Source organism: Dipodomys spectabilis, unplaced genomic scaffold, assembly GCF_019054845.1.
Source record: "Dipodomys spectabilis isolate Male_0828 unplaced genomic scaffold, ASM1905484v1 ptg000085l, whole genome shotgun sequence".
NCBI classification, from domain to species: Eukaryota; Metazoa; Chordata; class Mammalia; order Rodentia; family Heteromyidae; genus Dipodomys; species Dipodomys spectabilis.
The window spans coordinates 5,570,570-5,586,781 of NW_024870762.1; the positions used below are offsets into that span (position 1 = coordinate 5,570,570).

The 16,212-nt window shown below is 44.6% G+C and overlaps 1 protein-coding gene and 2 non-coding genes across 5 annotated transcripts; all 3 read left to right on the plus strand.

Annotated features, from left to right (window-relative positions):
* The first annotated feature begins 3,121 nt into the window (after positions 1–3,121).
* On the plus strand, positions 3,122–15,466 carry Ddx39b (DExD-box helicase 39B). Of its 3 annotated transcripts, none has more exons than XM_042683763.1 (11): positions 3,122–3,228; positions 4,479–4,815; positions 5,861–5,988; positions 6,220–6,312; positions 9,398–9,581; positions 10,344–10,462; positions 12,699–12,830; positions 13,729–13,838; positions 13,931–14,075; positions 14,791–14,938; positions 15,238–15,466. In XM_042683763.1, exons 2-11 carry the CDS (start codon positions 4,605–4,607, stop codon positions 15,252–15,254), a joined length of 1,287 nt encoding a protein of 428 aa, XP_042539697.1. In that variant the 5' UTR covers positions 3,122–3,228; positions 4,479–4,604; the 3' UTR covers positions 15,255–15,466. The 3 variants fall into 3 exon arrangements, with proteins under 3 accessions (XP_042539697.1, XP_042539698.1, XP_042539699.1); XM_042683764.1 differs by lacking the exon at positions 3,122–3,228 and adding an exon at positions 3,684–3,704; XM_042683765.1 differs by lacking the exon at positions 3,122–3,228 and adding an exon at positions 5,482–5,604 and having other exon boundaries at positions 4,740–4,815.
* Positions 4,137–4,213, plus strand: LOC122111579. The gene has a single exon (XR_006148028.1). It is a non-coding gene; the product is annotated as a small nucleolar RNA SNORD83 (small nucleolar RNA).
* On the plus strand, positions 9,638–9,713 carry LOC122111580. The gene has a single exon (XR_006148029.1). It is a non-coding gene; the product is annotated as a small nucleolar RNA SNORD83 (small nucleolar RNA).
* Positions 15,467–16,212: the final 746 nt, after the last annotated feature.

The following is a 16,212-nucleotide window of genomic DNA, read 5'->3' on the forward strand; positions in this document are numbered from 1 at the left end:
CCCAGAGTTCAAGCCCCATGACCGACAAAAAAAAAAAAAAAAAAAAAAAAAAAAAAAATATATATATATATATATGAATGGTACCTTCTTAGTGTTAAATGGCTAAATGTACTAACAAGAAGGCATTAAACACTTGCCACTTTAAACAATATGAGCCGGGCGCTGGTGGCTCACGCCTGTAATCCTAGCTACTCAGGAGGCTGAGATCTGAGGATCGCGGTTCAAAGCCAACCCGGGCAGGAGAGACCGTGAGACTCCTATCTCCAATAAACCACCAGAAAACCGGAAGTGGCGCTGTAGCTCAAGTGGTAGAGCGCTCGCCTTGAGCTGAAGAGCTGAGGGACAGCACCCAGGCCTAGATTCAAGCCCCACGGCCGACCAAAAAAAAAAAAATAATAATAATAAATAAAAAAATAAGCAATATGTAAAGAAAATGCAAATAAAAACAACATTGACATACCACCTTACCCCAGTCAGAATGGCTCACATCCTAAAGTCAGCCAACAACAAATGCTGGAGGGGATGCAGAGAAAGACGAACCCTCCTGCATTGCTGGTGGGAATATATACTAATAACAACCACTTTGGAAAACAGTCTGGAGATACTCAGAAAGCTAAATGTAGACCTCTCCTATGACCCAGCCATACCACTCCTAGTCATCTCTACCCTGAGCAACAGGAACCAATATACAAACACACATGCACCTCCATGTTTATTACAGCACTGTTCACAATAGCAAAGATTTGGAAACAACCCAGATGCCTCACTACTGAGTGGATCCAAAAATTGTGGCACCTTATATACAATGGAATATTATACAGCCATTAGAAAGGACAAAATAATGGCATTTACAGGAAAATGGATGGAACTAGAGCAGATTATTTTGAGTAAAGTAAGCCAAAAACAAAGAGACAAATGGCACATGGTCTCCCTGATATGTGGATGCTAAAGCCAAAATACAAGAAGATATGGCAAAGTAACAGGACTCAAGAAACAAAGGACAGGGGCTGCGAAGGTGGCTCAGTGGTAGAGTGCTTGCCTTGCATGCGTGAGGCCCTGGGTTCGATTCCTCAGCACCACATAAGCAAAAAGAAAAAAGCCAGAAGTGGCGCTGTGGCTCAAGTGGTAGAGCGCTAGCCTTGAGCTGAACAGCTGAGGGACAGCGCCCAGACCCAGAATTCAGGCCCCACAACCGGACCCAAAAAAAAGAAACAAAGGACAACCACCCATTTTGTCGTATCATTGCTAAATGACTCCATGTTCTTGACCATATATATGGTAGATATATGCACATAACAGAGGGAAGCCAGGAGGAGGAACAGAATAAGTGGGAACAGCCTACACTAAAAAAAAGGAAAGAGGGCTGGGAAGATGGCTCAGTGGTAGAGTGCTTGCCTTGCATGCATGAGGCTCTGGGTTCGATTCCTCAGCACCACATAAGCAAAAAGAAAAAAGCCGGAAGTGGCGCTGTGGCTCAAGTGGTAGAGCGCTAGCCTTGAGCTGAAGAGCTGAGGGACAGCGCCCAGGCCCAGAGTTCAGACTCCATGACCGGACCCAAAAAAAAAAAAAAAAGGAAAGAAATGGAAACATCACCTGATGTGGAAAAAATAACTTGTATTGTCAAAGCTCATAGAATTCACAAACTGTAGAATTCACAAACTGTATAGACCATGATAATGACAATTTGCCTTGTGAAAGTTAAAATGTGTTTGTGACTCTAAGTATCACTATACCACAATACTGTGAAATATGTGAAATTTGTGTGATCACCTAATCTCAATTAAAGAAAAAAAGTGAGAGAAGGGATGGGTTAAGAGAGATGGGTGATAATGTTGTCAGATACTTTGTACTCATATACTGTTTTGTAGAATGGGAACTTCTTTGTACAACTACTTAAAGATAATTATATGTATGTATATATATATATACATACGTATATATATATATATACATATATATATATATGTAACAGTGAAAGGTTAAAAAAATAAAATAAGCAACAAAACATCACATCCAGCTTCCACAGCAGCTCCAAAAGAATGTTTCATTGGGGGCGGAGGGGGGGAGACAAAACAAACACAAAAACCCAAGCAGAAACAATGGGGTGGTTGGAATGGGATTAAGAACATTTTAAGCCCTAATACTGTTAGGAAAGATCAAGTGGAGGAAAGGAGAGAAAGAAGGCAGAGACCTCAACAGACCAGAATAGGTTTTAATCATTGCTGCAGAGGGACTCCATGTAACAGGGAGCTGGGTCAGAGAAACAAGAGGGAGGGGGAGGTTTTTACACATTTTGAGTGTGCAGTTTCTTTTGAATGTCTTTGTAGTTGTGACAGATGGTGCACTTTCAGATAAGGTCGAGGGTGAAGTTTTGCTGGGAATAATTCAAGGACAGGGATAAGATTGTGGGAGATTTTTCAGGCAGGGGGAGGAATCAATAGGGTAAGGGAGCAGCATTAAGTTATGAGAACACAGCGGATTGCCATCAAATACTATTTGTAGAAAGTTGTGTAGCTCTCGAGTCCTACCATTTATTTTTGAAACTTGGAGATGAACCTAGACCCCTGTTTCTACTCTGGGGATTCAGAACACTTTTCTGACAATCCTGACCCACCAACCCAAGAATCCCAAGCTACATGGGCCAAAGACATTTTGGGCAGTTACTGCGCACAGTCGCCATCTCTGGGAAAGGGGAGAGGCAAGACTCCTGAACACAGTTCACTACAGATTTCGGAGAGAGCAAGATTTAACTTAGAACAAGCCGGTTAGACCGGAGGTCACCTTGACTACCGCGCCAAGGACCCCGTGGGAACGCGCAGGCTCCCCCCGCCCCCTCGCGCTTCTTTTTCGCGCGTTCACGGAGAGCTGTCTAGAGAGAAAACCTGAGTGGCGAAAACCTAAAGGATGACGTAAAGATCATGGAGAAAACTACAAAAGTGAAGGAAGATAAGAGTAGGAAACAACGTTACTTTTATGTCTTACTGACAGTAGCGGAAGAGTTAGAAGTGGCTTGGTTTTCTTTTTCCTGACTGGCATTCTCCAAAGGCAACCCCGGAGCGCACGGAACTATAGAACTGCCGAAGGTCCTTCTTCCCGCACCCTGCGCCTGCGCTCTGACTTCCAAGAAGGCGGGAGGACGGGGGATAGAGGAAAGCCTGGAACCGGAAGTGGAGGAAGGTTCTCTCTTTCGATCGAGTTGCCGCCGCCATACACGCTCGCCCTGCAAAGGTAAGCTTTGGCCTTCACTAGAATCCGCCTCCATCTGCTCTTCTCCCAGGTCACCCTGCTATAAAGGTTCCCGATACCTCTTCCACAGTCGATGGTCTGGTTGCTAAGGCCTAGTTGGGTTGTTATTTCCACTGATTTCACTCTTTGCGAGAGCAAAAGCTTTTGGGGTGAGGTAGGGAGGGAAAGGGGGGCCCAATCCAAGATGGTGGCTCGGGCGCCATTGTGTTCCCTTTGCTCCCTATTTCTTCATTGGGTCCCTCGGCTACCTGAGGTCCCTGCGACCTCGAGAGGCGGTGCTAGGCGTCCCCTAGTCTTTGGCATTTGTGGAGGGCGGGGCTTTTCTCGCCTTCACTCTTGGCCTTGTCTTGGCGGGTGATGGGATAGAGTTTGCATTTGGGCCCAGCTGGACAGTTCTCAGATGGACTTTGCCGGCATTTGGAGGGATTTCTCAACGCGTGTGAGTGCTTCTCGGAAAGGTATCTGAGTAGTACTGAAAGAGTGGCGTTAAGGCCACTTGGTAAACATTGTTAAGCTGAAGCGGGGGTACCGAAAGAGGAATGGAGGGGGTGTTCTCCTTCCTACTGTGGCTACTAAAATGTGTTAATTTTTACAGAGCTGAGGACTAAACCCAGGGCCTCGCCCCATAGGCAAGCCCGGTATCTCTGAGCTCGTCCCAGCTCGTTTTTGTTTTTCTGCTTTTGAGCCATTCTCTTACCCCCAGCTCCTCATTGTTAATTACGTGCGACTGTTCAGTTTGTATTTGAAACCGAGTGTCGTTATCGTCTTCACGCTGGCCCTCTAACTCATTTTCCAGTCTGGATTACAGACAGGCTTGAATCGCCACACCTGGCACACAGGTGTTTCTTAAAACAGTGGAAGGGTACTGGGGAGTGGGGAGGTAAATAGCAGCCACATGATGTTTCATTGTGAGAAGTGAGCGCTTTGCGCAGTGCTGACCTTAATCTATCACCCTTGACTGATGGCTGCTTCGTTAGGGATTGATACCTTATAAACCCATCTCCTGTCTCAACTGGTTCCTGCTAGTATGACTCTAAATCTTTTTTAGGAACCCCATCTCTTGGGACCACTCTTCTCATTTAAAAAATATATATATTTGCTGTTCACTTTTGTCATTTGCATTTCCAGTACGGGAGATATAGTTTAGGGGCAGCATGAATAGTGGGGGGGCAAAAAGCGTTGGTAAATGTATGCTTGTGACGGGTTAAATTTTTTGGTCTTTTGTCCTACAGCTCTTCGATTGGAAACTAGTATCTGCCCTTTTCCTTTCTCAAGCCCTTCCCCCCTCCCCTGGTTTTCACATTTTCTGGGAGAATTTCTACAGAGACCTCTCCCATTATCCCCTTGCTGGCGTAATAATGGCAGAGAACGATGTGGACAATGAGCTCTTGGACTATGAAGAGGATGAGGTGGAGACCGCAGCTGGGGGAGATGGGGCTGAAGCCCCTGCCAAGAAAGATGTCAAGGGCTCTTATGTCTCCATCCACAGCTCTGGCTTTCGAGACTTCTTGCTCAAGCCAGAGTTGCTCCGAGCCATTGTCGACTGTGGCTTTGAGCATCCATCTGAAGGTACGTTTTCTGTTGAGCATAGACTGCTTATTAGGCACTTGAGGGATATTTTAAAAAGGTGTGTCTGGGTGCTGGGAAGGTGGCTTAGTGGTAGAGCGCTTGCCTTGCATGCTTGAGGCCCTGGGTTCGATTCCTCGGCACCACATAAACAAAAAGAAAAAAGCCGGAAGTGGCGCTGTGGCTCAAGTGGTAGAGCGCTAGCCTTGAGCTGAAGAGCTGAGGGACAGCGCCCAGGCCCAGAGGAGTTCAGGCCCCACTACTGGACACCCCCCCTCCCCCCAAGAAAAAAAAAAAGGTATGTCTGGTTCCTCAAGTGTTAAAGATTTTATTTAGAGTAGGTACTTATGCTTAACAAAAACATTTAGGAAAGAACAACAAAAAAGGGAAGTACCAAAATCTTAATAGAAAAGGCTTATGGCTTGTCTTTCATGATAGCATAAAAGTGCTAGTAGATCCAAAATGATTTGGAGAGCTGCCATTTGTTCTTGTGCCTGGCTTTTCTTGTTGACCTTGTTTGAAATTTTTGTCATTTTGCCTGTTACAAGTTTTCAGAAAGGGTCTGATTGGACTTTCAGACTCCCTTTTTGGGGCCAGACCAATTCTGGTCTCTGGGAACCACAATGTCTGGTTTGGGAGTCAGGTACCGAGTTCTTCATTTTGTTTAAGGTTGCAAAGTTATGTGACCCAAAGCACAGCAACCTAAGTAGGAGAAATGGCCTGTGGTAGGCATTCAAATGTTATGGATTGTTACAATTTAAGAAAAACTAAGGACAGCCAGAAGCACTGAAGGTGAGCTTTTGGTAGGCGCACAGAGGGTTCTTAGCACTACTGGGGAGGCCTGGATATGGAGGAGGCAAGAGTTAAAAGGAACTAGAAGGGTCTGATTTGGGGATAAATATGATTGAGGGGGCATAGAGAGGAAGGATCTGAAAGTTGGCAAGAATCAGGTAAATACTTAGAAAATTGAGTGGGAAGAAAGCATTATGAAGTACCTGGAGACTGATCTAATTTACCTTTTTGTCTTGTTTTTTGCTTTTTGTTTTAGTTCAGCATGAGTGTATCCCTCAAGCCATTCTGGGAATGGATGTCCTGTGCCAGGCCAAATCAGGCATGGGAAAGACAGCAGTGTTTGTGTTGGCCACACTGCAACAGTTGGAACCAGTTACTGGACAGGTATATTTTGGGAGAGTGCTGGGGAAAGTATTTTGTTTACAGTTGAGGGTCATGAGCTCTTCTTATTCAGGTGACCTCTGTCAACCTTAACAACCAAGGGGAATGTTCTGTGAAAGTGGGCATAATGATTTAAGTCTCAGACTGAAGTAATTTATGATCTGCCAGGGATGCTTTTGTGACATTTCTCCAGAGGCCTATACTTACAGTTTGTTTATCTACTTCCTTCTCTAGGTGTCTGTGCTGGTGATGTGTCATACTAGGGAGTTGGCTTTTCAGATAAGCAAGGAATATGAGCGCTTCTCTAAATACATGCCCAATGTCAAGGTAAGCCTAGTAAAGATACATGGGAAAACAGCTTGGGGACTTGTAGTTCCACAGTCTCCATCTCCCATTAGGATTGAACACTAATGTCCCAGTATATATGTAATTGACAGAAAGTTTCTGTAGACTTTGGTACCGGAGATTTTACTAAAATGTAGGTATGGTTTATTTAGATTTGTGTTACACTCTCAAGCTTACTGTATATTTCATTTGGGGAAACTTTAGTTTTCTTTGGTTTTATGGAGTGCAAACAAAGCTTATAGCATAAAATTCATGATTGAGCTCTGGATTGGATATCTAGAGTCGACAACAGTACTGATCTGACTTGTTTTCTGTTGTATAACCTTTGGTGTTTGTGGTGTGTCCCTCATACCAGTAGCTTCATCATTTAGAAACTGGTTGGAAATACAGATTATTGGGGTCCTATCCCAGACCTACTGAGTATAAAACATTCTAGCAGGATCCCTATGTGGTTGGAGGTTGGAAAACACTATTGTATATAGCTTAGCCTGGTTAGAATGAAGAATGATACTTAGTGTACATTTCCCATGTATTTATTGCTTCCCCCCCCCCCCCCCTTGAGAAATGATTTAGGAGGTGAGATCTGAGGATCATTTAAACCTAGCCTATGCAGGAAAGCCTGTGAGATTTTCATCTTCACTCAATCACCAAAAAACTGAAAGTGGAGGTGTGGCTGAAGTGGTAATATACTTGAGACTTGAGCACAAAAACTGAGGAATAGTGCCCAGGCCCTGAGCCCCAAAGCCCCAGGTCTAGCACAAAAATAAGTAAAAAGTAAACCAAGAATTATAAGTACATTTACTTTCCTTCTGCTCAAAAATTTGTTAGAGACTGAGCTAGTTTTACAGAATGGCCTATTCTGGATTTGTCTGGTTACTTGTGTTTAGTTCTTCCCTCCTTTATTGTGTGTGTATATGGGTTGTGGGGCTTGAACTCTGGGCTTGGGCACTGTTCCTTAGCTCTTCAGCTCAAGGCAAGTGCTCTACCACTTGAGCCACAGCGCCACTTCCGGTTTTCTAGTGGTTTATTGGAGATAAGACTTTCCTGCATGGGCTGGCTTTGAACAACAATCCTCAGATTTCAGCCTAGCTAGAATTATAGGCATGAGCCACCGACATCCGGCTTTTTTTTTTAACCATTGTGAAAATTGAGCCCAAGATTTCTTGCATTCAAGGCAAGTTCTCTACCTCTCAAGCCATTCTCTTAGCTTTATAAGTTTTTTTTTTTTTTTTTTTTTTTTTTCATTATTTAATTTTACGTCAGTCCTGGGGCTTGAATTCAGACCCTGGGTGCTGTCCTGAATTTGTGCTCAAGGCTAGCGCTCTACCACTTGAACCATAGCACCACTTCTGAATTTTTTGGTAGTTAACTGGACATGAGAGTCACAAACTTAGCTGCTCAAGCTGGTTTGAACTTTGATCCTCTGATGTCAGCCTCGAGTATTCTACAGACATAAGCCACATATACTTGATTTTGTTCTTAAGATAAAATCTGGCTAATTGCCTGGGATGGCCTTGAATTCAAAATCCTCTTGGTTCTACATCCCCCAATAACTAGGACTACAGGTGTATTACTATATCCCACTTTTTGCTATAGCTTGTAAACTAAACTTTGTTTTTTGGTCAATCGTGGGGCTTGAACTCTGGGCCTGGGCGCTGTCCCTCAGCTCTTCAAGGCTAGCACTCTACCTCTTGAACCACAGCGCCACTTCCGGCTTTTTCTGTTTATGTGGTGCTGAGGAATCGAACCCAGGGACTCATGCATGCAAGACAAGCAGTCTACCTTCCCAGCCCGTAAACTAAACTATTTGAAAGTTTTTTTGTTTCTGTTTTAGCTGGTCCTGGGGCTTGAACTCTTCCTGGGTGCTGTCTCTGAGCTGCTTTTGCTCAAGATTTACAATAGGATTGTTAAGACAGTTTGATTCTTTAATTTTTCTCTTTCTTTTTCTCATTGAAATAGCAGTTTCTGGTGTTAGCTGATAAAAATATGAAGGCTGCCAGGCACTGCTGGCTCACGTCTGTAATCCTCGCTACTCAGAAGGCTGAGATCTGAGGACCAAGGTTCAAAGCCAGTCTTATCTCCACTTAACCACCAGAAAACCGGAAGTGACACTGTAGCTCAAGTGGTAGAGCACTCGCCTTGAGCTGAAGAGCTGAGGGATAGCACCCAAGGACCAGAGTTCAAGCCCTACAACCAACCCCCAAAAAAAGGATTATGAAGGCCAGGAATATGGCTTAGTGGTAGTGCTTGCCTAGCATGCATGAAGCCTGGGTTTGATTCCTCAGTACCACATGAACAGAAAAGGCCAGAAGTGGTTCTGTGGCTCAAGTAGTAGAGTGCCAATCTTGAGCAAAAGAAGCTCAGGGACAGTGCCCAGGCCCTGAGTTTAAGCCCCAGGACTAGCAAAAACAAAAGAGAGAGAGTATGAAGGCTGGAGAACCATTTGTTTAAAGTGCATTTGTAATTATGCAGGGCTTTTGTAATGGTTCAATTAGGAAAGCTTGGTGTTTGCACTTTGTGTGTGTGATATTTGACGGTTCTCTGGTGATTTTTTTTTTTTTTTTTTTGGTCAGTCGTGGGGCTTGAACTCTGGGCCTGAGCACTGTCTCTCAGCTCTTTAGCTCAAGGCGAGTGCTTTACCACTAGAGCTACAGCACCACTTTTCAGTTTTCCAGTGATTTATTGGAGATAAGAGTCTCATGGACTGGCTTTGAACTGTGATCCTCAGATCTCAGCCTTCTGAGTAGCTAGGATTACAGGCGTGAGCCACCTGCGCCGGGCTCCTCTGGTGATTTCTTAATGCATGTATGTCCCTTAGAGGTATATAAAGGAATGCAATTAGATTAGGGGTAGTATCCTGTCTTCATTAATCTTGTAACACTGAGCAAGTCACTTGTTTCATAGCCTCAATGTTTAAGAGAAGCACATAAAAATTTTAGATTAGGTGATCTCTAAAGTTCCTTTTAATTCTAAAAGTTCCTAATAATTGGTTTAGACCAAACTGAAAGAATAAGTGCTCTAGGGTAGTTGGAATCTTTCCTTTCTGAGACTTTCCATGTCCTGGCAGGTTGCAGTGTTTTTTGGTGGTCTGTCTATCAAGAAGGATGAAGAGGTGCTGAAGAAGAACTGCCCGCATATCGTCGTGGGGACTCCTGGCCGTATCTTAGCCCTGGCTCGAAATAAAAGCCTCAACCTCAAACACATTAAACACTTCATCTTGGATGAGTGTGATAAGATGCTTGAACAGCTCGGTGAGTTGTAGATAGTGCAGGGATGTGACTAGTGGTCTGGGGACCTTTTCTTTGGAGCCAAATGATGTTTGTTTGATAATGGAGCACTTAGTGCAAAGACGACTCTTAATCTATCACCCATGACTGATGGCTCAGTTCTCAAACTGTCTTTGTTACCCCATTTCCCAGGCTGAGTATTGATGAACCCTTGGTCTGGAATGTTTAGAATACAAGTCCTACAACTGAGCTACATATCCAGCTCTGTAATGGTCTTTGGCAGATATTCTTTGAGGCCCAAAGTTCAAGCCCCACAACAGACAAGAAAAGAGCTAGAACCTGATCCCAAGTCTTTTGTTATTCTACATCTATTGTTTTCATTATGCTTTATTTGATTTTTTTTTTTTTTTTTTTTCAGTCATGGGGCTTGAATTCTGTGCCTGGGCACTGTCCCTGATGAGCTTTTTCACTGAAGGCTAGTGCACTACAATGCCACTTGGGGTTTTCTGGTGGTTTAATGGAGATAAGAGTTTCATGAACTTCCCCTGCCTGGGCTGACTTTGAACTGCAATCCTCAGATCTCAGCCTCCTGAGTAGCTATGATTACAGGCATGAGCCGCCGGCACCTGGTTTTATTTGATTTTTATACTTACTGGAGAAAATAGAGGACTAAGGTGAAATGATGCCTTGTTTATATATTCCCAGTGGTCATTACCTCACTGGGAAGTGTGACCTTTGTTAAATGCACAAGTGTTTATTTTCTTCTGTAATTTCTTACTCTTATAGACATGCGTCGGGATGTCCAGGAAATATTTCGCATGACCCCCCATGAGAAGCAGGTCATGATGTTCAGTGCTACCTTGAGCAAAGAGATCCGGCCAGTCTGCCGAAAGTTCATGCAAGATGTAAATACCCTTCTACCTTCTCTCCCTCCACTCCCCGCCCGCTGCCTCCTCCCCTTCCTCGCCCTCTTCCTCCAGACTCCCTTGTCCTTCAAGCATCAAGAAGGGAGCTCATGCCCATTTGGGAGCAATGACTCCTTGAAGATACACACAGAGTCAGAGACAGCTAGTGTTAGGGTCTGCGCGGGTGCCAGGGAAAATCCGGAAGACTTGGTCGGGTTAACGTGAGAGCGGGTAGTGTTCGACATTTTTTTTAATCCCAAGATTTTTTGAACCTCTTCTCCTTTTTGGGGGAGGGCAGAATTTTCTGCCCTACCACCCACCCATCATACATAACCCCATACAGCCACGCACCCTCAAGGTGGCATTGAGCATACAGCTGGAGTCTTCTCACCAAAACTACCTCCCAGAAGCAGGAGAGCAAGAGAGGGACAGTCAGATGGCAGGGCATGTCCAAAAGAAGAGCAAACGGCACAAGTGAATCTGCCCCCCTCCCCACCTCTAGGGGTGGGGGCCTTTGGCACCTCAATCCCCATCCCCTACTCCTTCCTGCCCGAACGTCCTTACACCCATCGGAACCTCGGTTGATGTGAGCCGGCAGCAGAGAAAGCACCGTGGCACGACGAGAGAATTCAGATGGCACCAAGCGGTGGATGGCCGCAGCAGAAGCCGCAGGAAACCTGACCAGGAAGCTGAGGACCAAACCAGCCTTTTTTTTTTTTTTTTCTTTTTCTTTTTTCTTTCTTTTTTCTTTTTTTGTCACTCCCAGTTTTTTGGTTTTTGTTTTTTTGGTTTTTGTTTTAGTTTTTTTTTTTTTTTTTTTTGTTTTGTTTTTTCTGATCCTAACGTGCTTTGCCCCATCATCCCCCCCATATGTGTTCGGGGAGGTGTGTCATGAATGGGGTGGTAGATTTTTTTTTTCCTTCTAAAAAGTCCTTTTTTAATGCTCAGGAAAGGGTTCTGGGAAGGTAAAGTGGGGAGCTCCACTTGGATGTAACCAGGTGGGTGTTAGGGTTGGGGCTGGTGGAGCCCATTGAATGAGCAGTGGAGTGTGTTCCTGCCCTCCCTGCGGTGCTCCTTCCCTTGGGATACCTTTCTCTTGGATTATACTTGGGGCTAAGATTAGATTTGAAGGAGGCTGTGAAACAAAGCCTGCTTTGCTTGCTTGCCTGCCTTCAGATAGTAGGCTTTTTTCCCCCCTACACTACATATACATTTTGTTCCCTGGTTCTTTGTTAACTGTCCCCTGAAATAGTATGGAGAATGCTAGGAAACTTTGCCTTTGGAGTTGCCTTGTGACCCATTTTTGTCTTTCGTGCTATTTTCCTCCCCTTCAAGGGTTGAATGTGGGTTCCCCACTTCCCTATATTTTAAAAATTAATGCCTGTTACGCTGTGTTTTAGGACTAGATACTTTACTTGAAACCTGTAGGTGGTTTGACTCAGTTCTAAGACCAGTCTCATCTAAAACTATTCCCTACTGGTCCAAGGGCAAGTTGTTCTCATCTTGAGCAATTTTTGCTTCCCTTGAAATAGCTCTTATTTACTTTTGAGACAGGGTCTTGCAATGTAACCCAAGCTGACCTCAAGCTCTGTAATTGTTGATCCTTCTGCCTCAGCCTCCTGAGTGCTGGGATTACAGGACTGCACTTCCATGCCTGACTTATAAATGGTATATTCATCACGTCTATTGCAACATTCTGATCTTAAAACTATCCATTTAGCTAATGGGTGTCTAATGCTAATTTCTAATAAGATTTTTATAGTTAAGAGAAAAATCATATAGAGCAAACCTTGTCTTTTTCTCCATGTTCTCAAAACCTGCTCTGAAGGAGTTATTCTGACCTTGAGTCACTGTTACCTGTTGTTACCCAGATGTTCTGATGGTGTTCTCCACTTGAACACCATCTCCCCTTGTTTTCTTTCCACCACCTCTATTTGAGGATGTAATAGCATCCTGCCATTGTGTGGTTTTGCTGTTGTTACTTTGCAAAGTTGCTTTTGTCCCTAACAGTTCAGTTGAGGGGTAGTCTTAAAACTCAACTGATAGGAAAGAAATTAGATCTAATGTGAAAGAGACCAAAGTAAAATGGGTATTTTTGGTGGTGGGGTGTGGTTTTCAAACTTTACTCTTCTCCCCATCCCCTCATGGGGTGTATTGGAGATCAACTTCCTCCACCCCCCCAGGTTTAACCCCCCCACTCTGCCCTCCCGTTCCCCACCCCCTTCCTCCCCCTCAGCCAATGGAGATCTTCGTGGATGATGAGACGAAGTTGACGCTGCATGGATTGCAGCAGTACTACGTGAAACTGAAGGACAACGAGAAGAACCGGAAGCTCTTTGACCTTTTAGATGTCCTTGAGTTCAACCAGGTCAGTTATTTAAGGTCAGGTAGGGGGATGAGCATTGGATGCATCTCCAGCTGTAGAGATGTGCAGAGATGAAGACTGTATTAAGTAGCCTTTTATTGAGGGAGCTGCATATCTGATAGGGAATATGATGGAGAGATTCTCTTTAAACGAGTATGTAAATAACTTAAGTACTGAGCAAGGTAAGCTGCTTTTCAGTTCCATGACGAATAAGTATGGATAACTCAGTAAAAGCTCACATAAGCTGGAAGTCAGTGCTTCACACTTAACCTTAGTTATTCAGGCTGAGATCAGATGATGAAGGTTCAAAGTCAGCTTGTGCAGAGTCCATGAGCCTCAACTACTCAAAAACCAGAAGTGGAGCTGTGGCACAAAGGTGGAGCACTAGCCATGAGCAAAAAGAGTTCAAGGACAGCTCCCAGGCCCTGAGTTTAAGCCCTAAAGAAAAAAAGATCTCAAGTAAAATAAACCTCAGAAGTACTTAGTAAATTTGTATGAATGCTGAGCTATTTTGAGCATTTAAGGTTCTTAAATCTATATCTCTTGTGCATAACTGAAAAGTAATCTGTTTACCAAGTGCATTATATGCACTAAAACTACTTTGTAGAATTAGATCCCTTAGGTTCAGTGTTTTGCCAAACAATGAGGTAGCCTCATCCTTGCTTCTTAAAATGTCTGCAAGTGTGAGTTACTATTCTCATGCCACCTCAGAGAGAGGTCAGCTCTGCAGAAGTCAGAGCTGAGAGAATAGAAGGCTATTGAGAGCAGAAAAGAATGGTATGATAGAAGATAAAAGAGACTAGGAACGCTTCTTTAGAAGAGTGAAGTTTCCTAAAATTCGTCTCCCATATATTCTGCTAAACACCATGGACCCACATCCCTGTACACCACCCCCACCTAGGTGGTAATCTTTGTGAAGTCTGTGCAACGGTGCATCGCCCTGGCCCAGCTTCTGGTGGAGCAGAATTTCCCAGCCATTGCCATCCACCGTGGCATGCCCCAGGAAGAGAGGTGAGTTGGAGTTGGGCAAGGGTTTTATGTTGGAAGAATTAAGGACCACAGAGAAAAGAATCTCAACATTTTTCTGACTTGTTTCCCCAAAGGCTTTCTCGGTATCAGCAGTTTAAGGATTTTCAACGGCGAATTCTTGTGGCCACCAACCTGTTTGGTCGAGGCATGGACATTGAGCGGGTGAACATTGCCTTCAACTATGACATGCCTGAGGATTCTGACACATACCTGCATCGGGTAGGTCCTCACCCAAGAGGATCTTCATTCCCATGTCCTTTTTCCAGTATCTGTGTGCCTTACATCTTTCTCTTCCCCCCACACACACCTTTTTTTTTTTTTTTTTTTGGCCCTTCTTGGGCCTTGGACTCAGGGCCTGGGCTCTGTCCCTGAGCCTCTGTGCTCAAGGCTAGAGCTCTGCCACTTGAGCCACAGCACCACTTCTGGCTTTTTTTTTTTTTTTTTTTGTCAGTCATTGGGCTTGAACTTTGGGCCTGAGCGCTGTCCCTCAGCTCTTCAGCTCAAAGCAAGCGCTCTACCACTTGAGCTACAGCACTACTTCCAGTTTTCTGGTGGTTTATTGGAGAAAAGAGTTTAACGGACTTTTCTGCTCGGGCTGGCTTTGAACCATGATCTCAGATCTCAGCCTCCTGAGTAGCTAGGATTACAGGCGTGAGCTACCGGTGCCCTGCTGGCTCTTTCTTTCTTTCTCTTCTTTTCTTTACCAGTCCTGAGGCTTGAACTCAGGGCCTGGGTTCTGTCCCTGAGCTTCTTTAGCTCAAGGCTAGCACTCTACCACTTGAGCCACAACACCACTTCCGACTTTTTCTGTTTATGTGGTGCTGAGGAATCAAATCCAGGGCTTCATGCATCACTCCACCACTAAGCCACATTCCCAGTCCTGTCTTCCCTCTTTGGGGGTCTTCCAGTCTGACCTTTTTGGTTTTTTTTTCAGGTGGCGAGAGCAGGCCGGTTTGGCACCAAGGGCTTAGCCATCACATTTGTGTCAGATGAGAATGATGCCAAGATTCTCAATGATGTGCAGGACCGCTTTGAGGTCAATATTAGTGAGCTGCCTGATGAGATAGACATCTCCTCCTACAGTGAGTATTGACCTCATGAATCTGGCTCTTTGCATCCTTAGATAGTTTGTGTATTTGTCTTATATCCCTATGTAGATAGTGGGCACCTAATGCATAATGGCTACTGAGCCACTTCTTGTCCCTGGTCTTCAATGAATGTTAGGATGTTTTTTGACATCCATTGGGGTCCCTTCTATCATCAAATGATTACTTTTCTTCACTACTAAATCTCTTCTGAACCCTCGGGCAATACAAAAACATACATGTTTTATGTCGATTCACTTTCTGTGCCTTATTCTAACTGCTGGTATCCTTTGTAGTTGAACAGACACGGTAGAGGACTCACCCATTCTGGAATTGGATAGTCTTCAGGAGAGGACACCAGGCGTAGGGATGGAGACACTACTGCCACCTGCCCCCGACAGCCCCCCCATCCCTACCCTGAGGCTTCTTCCTTTTGCATCACTATCACTCCTAAACCTGTTCTGATTTATCAGGATTTTTTTTTAACAAAACTAAAAATGAAACACAAATGTGTCTCTGGAATCTGTGAGCGTTCTTCCTTTATTGTTGTTTATGCTGAGGTTATTTGGGGCTTGATTACAGATAAACTTGGGGGAGGGGGGAATATGCTGGGGGTGTGGCCATGGTGGGATGTGGGACTAAGCTACAGAAGCCAGGTCTTCTCAGCCCTTACTACTTTCCTAGCTAATGCTTACAGTTTTCCATGGAGGTGTCATGTACATTATTTTGGTGGCCTAAGAGAGGCTGAGCTATTTCTGGAATGGCTCTGGGGGTAAAGAAGGGTGAGCTGGGAAAGTGACTAGGTTTGATTCCTCAGCACCACATAAGCAGAAAAGGCCAGAAGTGGTTCTGTGGCTCAAGTGGTAGAGCACTAGCCTTGTTCAGGCCCCACAAAAAAGTGAGCATTGTTTCCTGCGTTTGAGGGTGAAGAGGGCCCTGGTAGGTTTAGCTATCACCCAGGTTTCTCACTGTGGCCTTGTCTACTTCTTAACCTGGTTTTGAGTGCCAGGACCTAGGCCTCTGGTGCCCCCATTTGCCCTTTCAGTAGGTTCTGGTACAGCTCCAGTTACAGCTCCAGCAGTTCCTCAGCTTGGGCCAGCTCAGCTCTGTGGTGGGGCTGTCCCTAGGTGGGGAGGGATTGAGGATATGGGCCTGACACCCTTGAACAGCTATGTCTGGCGAATGTTTCCTTTAAGACCACACTCGGATTGATGAAGATGGCCTCTACTATGAAAAGTCTTAAAAAATAGGCATGTAAATCTCCTTAAAGT

Coding starts and splice junctions, on each gene's coding strand:
- Ddx39b (XM_042683763.1), top strand. CDS start 4,605: ATGGCAGAGAACGATGTGGACAATGAGCTCTTGGACTATGAAGAGGAT. Junction 6,313..9,397: donor AATACATGCCCAATGTCAAG/GTAAGCCTAGTA, acceptor ATGTCCTGGCAG/GTTGCAGTGTTTTTTGGTGG. Junction 12,831..13,728: donor ATGTCCTTGAGTTCAACCAG/GTCAGTTATTTA, acceptor ACCCCCACCTAG/GTGGTAATCTTTGTGAAGTC.